The 9,311-nt window shown below is 44.3% G+C and overlaps 1 protein-coding gene across 1 annotated transcript in view; it reads left to right on the top strand.

The window, feature by feature from the left end:
- The window catches only part of CSRP2BP (CSRP2 binding protein), a 19,170-nt gene extending 10,576 nt beyond the window's left edge, over positions 1-8,594 (top strand). The window contains 5 exon segments of the mRNA XM_010181621.1: positions 1-145; positions 682-818; positions 1,327-1,502; positions 4,674-4,864; positions 8,117-8,594. The exon segment at positions 1-145 is cut by the window's left edge and continues 29 nt beyond it. Of these exon segments, the coding sequence (XP_010179923.1) occupies positions 1-145; positions 682-818; positions 1,327-1,502; positions 4,674-4,864; positions 8,117-8,290 (823 nt within the window). The 3' untranslated portion in view covers positions 8,291-8,594.
- Positions 8,595-9,311: the final 717 nt, after the last annotated feature.

Raw genomic sequence — 9,311 nt, forward strand, 5'->3', positions numbered from 1 at the left:
TGACTTGGACCAGGTTGTGAATGCTGCACTGCTCTTGGTTGATGGGATTTATGGAGCCAAAGAAGGAGGTGTTTCCAGGTCCCCAGTAGGGCAAGCAACATACAGAACTACTAGCCAGGACTTCCGGATCTTGGACAGATACCAGGTGAGTGTTTCCGAAAGTAAATGAGCACCGGTTATTTTAGAGCTTTTGCTGCTGACAGCGGTGTCACCTTGAGATGATCTGACTCCCAAAGTGAAAAGGATTATGTGACTAAGACTCAGTTTGATGTGGGGCTGTGTCCCAAGCAATGCCCTCACAAGCCCCTTTCTTCTCAGGACATGCTCGTACAGCATAGCTGTCTGTCAGTGTCATCACCACAAATTTTTATGTATTTGTACACCAGCCCTACTCAAACACTGATGGTGAAGGCCTGGAAGTACCCAAATAGGCAGCTGCTCTTTCATGCCAACCAGGAGAGAGATCATTTGCAGCACTTTGCTGAGTCATGTGTGCGGCTCAGAGGTTTGGGTGCTAAATCAGAGTGCACTGCAGAGTCCTCTGAGGAGGGACTGTCATGCTATGGGTCCAGGCTATCTGTCACAGTGAAAGGCCCTTATCCTCCCTCTGTTTATATGATTTCCCTGTGTTAAGTTACTGACTAATCTTCCTGAAATGTTCTGCATTTTTTGTGCACATAGACAATGCTGCCAGCCATGAAGGGGTATCGACAGCAGACAACGAAGTTCCTGTATCGGTTGGTAGGCTCAGAAGACCTGCTGACAGACTACAGTATTGTCAGTCCGTACACATCCCGTGTCCTGAAACCTTACATCAGGTACAGATGGGCAGAGATTGAGTTTGCTCTTGGCTTGTGAACTGAACCCATGGAGAGGATGCCTTTCTTGGGCAGTGCACCCCACTCATCCCTGAAGTGCAACCCAGTATACTATGGTAACCCTGAAAGGAAAGTGGTTTATTTAGCTGAGTAGTTAAAGTGGCTCTGCACTGGGAAGGGGAATCTCCAAGAGAGGGTAGAGCAGAGAGGGAATCACCATAGTCATTCAGTGCAAGTTACACCTGCTTTTGGGTCAGAACCATGATTTTCTTGCTCCTGCAAGAAGAGGTTGGCTTGGCGTGCTGTGGATCTGGGAAGTGTCCTGGCCTCGGACACGAGGGTGTTTTTGCTGAGCTGGGTGCCGTTTTCCCACATGAATGGAAGACTCTGTTCTTTTGTTCCAAGTTAAGTGTGTCAGAAAATATTTCATGGGCAGTACCCATTCAGCTGCCATGGCAGTTATTGTTGCTCACTCGCCTTTTGTGTTTGCTTTTCGTGTTACTGGCAGGCGTGATTATGAGACAAAGCCCCCAAAACTGAAGCTGCTGGCAGAAATCCGGGCGTATCCACACAGGAATGATCTCAACTGGAAGGCTGAGCCAGAAGCACCCGTTGATTACTGCTATGTTCGCCCTAATCACATCCCTACTATAAACTCCATGTGCCACGAATTCTTCTGGCCTGGTAAGATTCTTTCAGTGCTTATTTTTCCAAGAAGGAAGTGGTTTTGTTCAGGGAAAAAAGTATTCTTGGACCAAATTTTTCTTCAGTTGGTGTCTGGCTGGGTTCTTAGAAAACTATTATCTGATGTCATAGGAATGCAGTTGAAATGGAGACATGGGTTTGGTGTCTTTGTCTTTTAGATCATTTAGAACTGGCCAATTAGGCCCTAATTAGCACAGCATTTAAAGAAATAGGTTGTTTTGTGTAACAACACTGATGCAATAGGAGTAGTCAGTTACTAAAATTAGGCATCCATTGAAACTTTTTGCAGAATCTGGGGCTGAAGTAAACAGTTTTATACCAGAGGTTATCTGCTCATTAGCTTCATAAGACATTCATAATGTTGGAGTGAAATTTGGGAATTGCACTTAAAACTGCAAGCTTCACCATGATGTTCTTTATTTCTTCAAGCCTCACATTTGCAAGGTCTGTGAGAGCTTGAGTATTTTGTGTCAGGACATTTTTGTGTCCTTTCATGAACTGTAGGCTCTTTGGGACAGTGTCTGCCCTTTATATGGGCAGTTATGAGGCTGTAATCTCTAGTTCTTCTGAAATAACAGTAATGTCCATCTACTGCATGAATCACCTTCTCATCAGCAAACAACATGACAGACTAATTTAGAAAAGCCTAGTACAAACAGTGCACACCTTTATTCCAAGTAACTGTTTGCTCTATGTTTTGATTTGCAGATAGTGATTCAACAGGGCTTATAGTTCAGCAGTGCTCATATGCTACAACCAGGATTGGAGCTCTTTGTGCTATTCACTGTCCAAATTGTACAATCTGGAGGGAGACAATGTGGTGTGCCTTCCCTTTCACAAGCTCTTTTGGAGTTTGTGAGAGATACCTGCAATTCTAACAGAGGCTGAATGTTTTTGTCGTAGGCTCTCCTCTTCTGATAACGCATTTGAAATTCTGGCCAAGTTGGGTCGAACTTTTATTAAGTTCTTTGGGACTCACCCTGGTTTATTTAACATAAGGAGCGTGGGTGTGTTCCACCCGACTGTGAACTGTTCATCATTAAATCAGAAAGTTGACACTCCCATCAGCCTCCAAACAAGAATCAAAATCTCCTCTATGGTGGTGTAAATTTTCTGAGACTGGGATTATATAATTATTGCACCTTGGTTCTGTTTTAGCAGGAGAAGTAAGTGAGGAGATGATACTTCGGGAGATAAAGCACAGTGTTTCTGTGGATGTGAAGGCTTTAGCTTCACAGCAGGCTGATAAGGTTGAGGGAGGGGGTGGGATATGCAGCTGGGAGGGCATCGTTAAGGTAGCACTGTTGTTCAGGGAAGCAGCTGTAATTCCACCTAAATTTAGGCACCTGAAGCTCTCATTGACTGAGTTCTGAAGTTTTAGGCACTTCACTGGGTGGAGTGAGCCCAGGCCTTAGTTCTTCCACCTCTCCGTATCTTTCCCATCAGAGCTCTTCTTGCTTCTCACAAGGCAGAAACAAGTTTGCAGGTAGTTACAGCTAATGAGCTGATGGGATGCGAGATTCCCCCTTGTTGTCTCTCACGCTGTCTTCTGCCTTCATGTCCTAACGGGAAACGTCTCCTGAGCCGACAAGTGGTAAACCATCCTGAGCTAAGTATCTTCCTACAGGAATAACTGCGTGCTGAGGGGACAGCACAATTTTGTCTATGCCAGTGTGCTCAGGGCAATGTAGTGTTCCTGTACAGACACGCTGTAAGCCACTTCACAGTCAATTGCAGCCTTGAGATAATTAACCCGGCTCCCTATTGCCAATCGATTCCTCCCACGTCTTACTCCACCCAGCTTACTCTCCAGCAAGAAAATAATTCACCCGCTTATTTGTGCCTGGCATCTTACAAAGTCTTGCATCTCATCAACAGTGATAAACTTTACTGGAAAAACACTCTGGTATTTTGTTATCCCACAGTCCAAATACATCTGTGATTTGAGGCTGAAACTAATATTTATGGCACAGCTCCGCTATGTCTTGCACATTATTTAGGGCTTGTCCACACAAATTACCAAGCAGTCTTCTGTGCTGTGAACTGTACTGCTTGGCTCTAACACGCCGTGTATCCATGCTCTTTGCATGCAGCAATGTGATTAGGCAAGGTAACAAACTCCACTCAGAAGTCACCAGCTTCAGGCATTTCTGTCCAGCCTCTGACTCACAGAAGCACCGATGCCTGAGAGGCTGCTTCATGCCCCAGATTAGAGAATTTGCATGCTAAAAGCAAATATTTTGACAGTGTTGAAAGCTGTGGCCAGGTTCATGCTGCAGCTCCACAAACAGCTGAGTATGCATAACAGAATGCACAACAGATGAAGCAGGAGGAGCTCAAGGCCAGGTGGAGAAAAGAGATCGGAACCTTAGGCAGGTAATGCTACCAAAGCTGAAGCCCAGTTTCATGTCTGCTGCGTCCAGAGGGAGTTTGCAGGAAGAATAGGATGGTTTACCCAAATTAACAGGCTGATGATACATCCTAAACTGCCCCCCTTTGCTTGTCTGCAGGCAGGTCCTTGGCATTTGCCGACTGGAATAGGAACAGTGTTCACCAACCTGGTGCTGACCTGGCATTCCCAGGTGGATTGAAGAAGCAAATCCTCATTACTGTTGCCCTTAGGAGCCCCAAGCAAGGGGCACAAACTTACTAGGACCCAATCCTGCAAACATTTGCACATGCGAGTATCTTTATCCACATGCATATTTAGAACTGAGTCCTTAGCAGAGTCTGCTGATATGGCTCAGAATACAAACCCAGGAGAGATTAGTTGGGTGCTGAGATCCTGTGATATATATGTGTGTGTGTGTGTGTGTGTGTGTGTGTGTGTGTATATCTCTATCTATATAACTCTAACATTCTGTTTTAGAGAATGTGCTTTTTGAGTTTTAATTTAATCCTTGAGTCATCTGGGAGGAAATAAGTTTTGTTAATTTCTCCATGGAAGAATGCCCCCCACTTGTAAGCACCTCTTGTTGTTTCTGTGTATTTCGTTAAAGCATCTCTCAATCCAAGAGCTTGGAAATAAAGGTAAAAGGAATTGATCTTGTGAGTGTTTCTGAAAGGCCTTAAAACCCTGAATTTTGGTGCAAGTGTGGCAACCTTTTTTTTTATTTACAATGTTTTCAATTGCTGTTTTTCTCTTTGTAGGAATTGATTTGTCAGAATGCCTGCAGTATCCAGACTTCAGCGTTGTTGTCCTTTACAAGAAAGTTATTATTGCCTTCGGCTTTATGGTGCCAGATGTGAAATACAATGAAGCTTACATCTCTTTTCTGTTAGTTCACCCTGAGTGGAGAAGAGCTGGGATTGCAACCTTTATGATTTACCATCTTATCCAGGTAACTAAAAAAATCCCGTGTGTCTGCTAAAGAACTATCTCTCCCTTCTTCCTTGTGTTGACTCACGCATGTATTAGAAAGTAAGTAGTGTTGAGTTCCTTCTTTCTGACTCTTTACCCTTGCCCTCTCTTTGCTTACACACCTGCACAGATTGTCAGCAGCCTGTGTGAACATTTATGGGGGATATCACTTAAAAAGATAAACTAAAATGTGTTTAGAAGGGTAACCATACTGGACAGGTCCTCAGAATTAGCAAGGTGCTGTAGACTTTGACTGTCTTGGGATTAACTTTGTGTTCTTCAGTGGTCAGTAGTCCACATAACAGTAATACTGTAAATGTGGGGTTTAAAGGAGAAAATTAGATCATAGCGGGAAGGTTTGGTTAGAATCTATTGCTGCATTCTTGGCTACTCCTGGAGGTTTATTCTGTGACCAGGGCCGTTGCAACAAATCACTGATCTTAATCATTCTCTTTCACTTGTAATACTCTGATTCAAATCCAACTGAATTGAAGATAAAGAGTGAGTGTTTGCAGCCTCATTCAGATTTGTTCAAACTAGCTTGTACTGGGCTTTGTTCCACAGGGACACTTGGGAAAATTAATCTGAGCTAACTAAACGGATGGTATTAAAGTGGTTAAACTTCATTAAATCTCTGAATGAATACTGTTATTCAGGTGGCCTTAATTCCCTTCACTTTCTTGAATTAAATTGCAGGAAAGGCAGCTTAATTTTGAGTAAGGATGCAGACAGATGTCCTTTTCAGAGGACTGTGCCTCTTCAGGGTCCACGGTTTTACCACTCCCTGAACGCTCTTGGCAGAGCTGCCGATGTGAATCATTTCCTAACTTGTTTTAGTCAAGATGAGCTACACTAGCAAAAACTCGCCATTGAAACGCTTTTTCTTCATACTCATTTGGCTGAAGAGAGGAGAGGGTGCTGGCAGAGCCTTGGGAACAGTGATCTGAACCTTGGAAAAGCAGATTCCACTGAGGGTAGCTCTTCTAGGCCACCCAAGGGTAACTCTTCTACCTATACAGCCCGCTGCAGTGTCCACCTCTCTCTGCCCTACATGTTGACAGAGGCCACTAACCAATCTACTTTAAATTCACCCCTTACATTTCCCCAGTGTCTCTGTGTAAAGTGCTTAAGTAAATTGCCCTCAAGTGTAGTCTGTTGATGTGAGATGTCAACATCCAGTGTGACCAGGCGTGAGCAACGCACGAAGGTTTGCAGGGATCCAGCAGCTGGGATTCATGTCTCTCCAGCAGAGCTGGGATGTGCTGGCAAGTCAGCTGGAGAAAATCATCACACCTTTTTGTAGGATGTATCACCGCAAATTAACCTAATTTTGCTTGCTGGTAGAGTAGTGTTTAGACTGGTGTCTAGTGGTTTAGACTGTTGTTCTGTCACCCAATGACTCCACCCCACCCGGGGAGGGGGATCAGGAAAAGGGAGACCTGTGGGTTGAAACAGAAACAGATTTAATAAAATCATCATGAGAAAAAAACAGTATTAATAACAGCATTAATATAATGTACACAGAGTTATACTCAGCTCATATAGTGAGGAGTAGGCTTCAAGGGTAGGATGGCAGACAAGACCCTATTGGGATGTCAGCCATCAAAGAAGAAGAGCCATCCCCAGGAGCTCCATCCCCAGCAGCTCCCTGATTTGTAGTGTGCGTGACATTTATGGCACAGCATAATTTTCGTTGGCCAGCTTGGGGTCAGCCTGGGGCCAGCTGCCCTGGGTTTCTGCTCCCCCCAGCCTCTGCACCTGTTTATCTCCAGACCTTGATCACCACATGCCAGTGCTGGCCAAAAACAAAGTGTCTTATCACTTTGTTCCCACTGAAAACACATGCTGAAGTCTTTTTAGAAATGCAGTTTTCCTGAATAGAAAACTGATTCTATGATTCTGTCCCAGTAAACCAGGACAACTAACATAAAATTATCACATTGAGGAGAGACAGGCAGTTTTGAGGCTGATTAAGCAGTGAGAGATCAGAAGTGTTTTGTCGGCTCATGTTAGATTTATTTTTCCATTGCTGAGTATCTCTTAGTAGTAGAAGGCATTTAGTCATGGAGGAGAAGAAATGGTGGTTGTAACCTTCTGTTCCTCAGTCACCAGATTGTTTGTGCTGCTTTGCAGCCTGCGTGGGCTGATACCAGGGTCTGCTCTCCCTAGCTAGAGCCACTGGCATACACTGTTTGGATTAAGGGTACTTCTGTGTCTCTTGGATCAGCGTTCCGAGTTTGGAGACAGATTCTTGGGAACAGTGTAATCTAACAAAAAATGTGTTCATGTAAATGGTGCCTTGATGATGGGTTTGCTTTCAGAAGTTACCCTCTAATGCCTTTGGCCCAGGGGACGAAGCTGCATCTTCTTAACATCTCATTTCAACTTCCTTTCCCCAGAAATTAATCCAGATTATTCTACTTTTTTTTTTTTTCTTAAACCCCTATGAGTGCTTTCCCTTTGAATAATCTGCCATGGAAACTTCCTAAAGGGTATTGCTGTTCTCACATAGAGTTCCAATACATTCAGTATAAATAGAATGCTATTAAAACACTAGATGAAAAAGAAATTGTAAAATATAATAGGAAAAATATAATAGGACAAAGATATTATGGACATCTTTATCAGAGAGCTGCTGGTTAGAATAATCTGGGATCTTTAAGATAACTTCATAATGGTATGCCATTTGCTGTCTGAACTGAATTCCCTGCCTTCTCAGGAGGCGAGTGCTATGCCCTGAAGGATGGGAGAGGAGCTGGGTGGGATAGACAGGAATTCCAGTGTGAGAGCGCAGAAGTGCACTGGGGCTGCTTGCATGGTCCCGGTTTGCTGACGGGGAGGAGCGCAGCGCCTGATCCTCTGGCACATTTTGTCTTTTCTTCAGGCCATCGTTAACAAGTACTTGAGATCACTGCTGCACACTGAGATTATTTTTAATTAACAATTACTTAGCCATTGACAATGGAAAGTTGACAAACTATGATCCAAAACCTGCTTTCATTGTCAGAGGGTCCACATTTCCCAGAAACAAAGGCTCAGAGGAACAGCAGTGTTCCCTGCACCTTTCAGCTGTTGCTATGTGTGGTAACTTCTGTGTTGAGCTTTCGATTTTCTCACATTTCCTCAGCAACTTGAGTACCTGGACTGATGAATCTCTTCACCTCCGCATTTCCCCAGGGGCTGTCTCATTCTCTTGCTCTGATACTTTTTTTTTTTCCCCCTCTCTTGGCAGACCTGCATGGGCAAAGATGTAACCCTTCACGTCTCTGCAAGCAACCCTGCTATGCTGCTCTACCAAAAGTTTGGATTTAAGACTGAAGAATACATTTTGGATTTCTATGACAAATATTATCCCTTGGACAGCAAGGAGTGCAAGCACGCGTTCTTTCTCAGGCTGCGGCGCTGACCTGTCAGAGCTGTTGGGGACGTCTGCAGAAAGCCTGGTCCATCAAGCAAGGAACTACCACAGCTTTCAGTAGAGCACGTTGGCTGCCATGTGAAAGCTGGAACACACCGATGCCTTTATCCCTAGGACTTCGAATGTCAACAGTCCTATGCTGCGTGCTGAAACTGCAATCCAAGAGGTTCCTGTGCTCCAAGGGGAGAGGCTTGGAAATGCCAACTGGGACATGCTGAAACCACCAGAAGACTGAAATTCTTTGTGAGGAGTTTTCCTGCCACTGTTACTTTGAAGAGCCTCACTGACAAACAAACAAAAAAACCCCAAACAAAAAAACCCCTTGTAACTCCAGAGAGGCCCCATGGATTTCAAATGTTGAAACCTATCCAAAAAATGTTGCAGGTTTTTTGTTTCTGTTTTTTTTTTTTTAATAGGAAATGAACATCTAAACTTAAATCATCCACAGTGTTTCTGTGATTTGATTGCTTTGTTAGGAACCATGTCTTAAATCCATGAAAGGAAATAGGATATTGCCGCATCTTGCTAGACGCTAGCACCAGGAAAGCTCTATGCATGCCAGAACAGCAATACTGGAACATGTTTTAGGAATAACAAAGAGTGTGTGTGAACTCATGTGATCCTGAATGCAAGGCTCAGAGGACATGTCTTTCTTCTGCTCCCTCTCTACTGCCTTCCTTTCCCCTCGTTGACCCCGTGCTCAGTGTGAAGTTCTTGTAGTGTGCAGTGTTTTGTGTTCAGGAACAAGATGTCAAGTGCGTTTGTAGCTATGCGAGGTAGGACACAACTGCTGCCAAATCAGCTCTTTGGAATCCTACAGCCTGTCTGTCAGGGGTGGATGCTGCAGATCTGCCTTGTGGGCACACCTCTGACCACAGAGCCAGCCCTGCAGGCTCCAGCATCCACCTCCTCCTGGTACAGGTGCTCTGGCTAGAAGAAACCCAGAACAAAAGGCAGTGGTGACCTCTGAAATGCCGGCTCTGGTTTGTAGATGCAATCTGCTTGCAGC

Source organism: Mesitornis unicolor, unplaced genomic scaffold, assembly GCF_000695765.1.
Source record: "Mesitornis unicolor isolate BGI_N332 unplaced genomic scaffold, ASM69576v1 scaffold36793, whole genome shotgun sequence".
NCBI classification, from domain to species: domain Eukaryota; kingdom Metazoa; phylum Chordata; class Aves; order Mesitornithiformes; family Mesitornithidae; genus Mesitornis; species Mesitornis unicolor.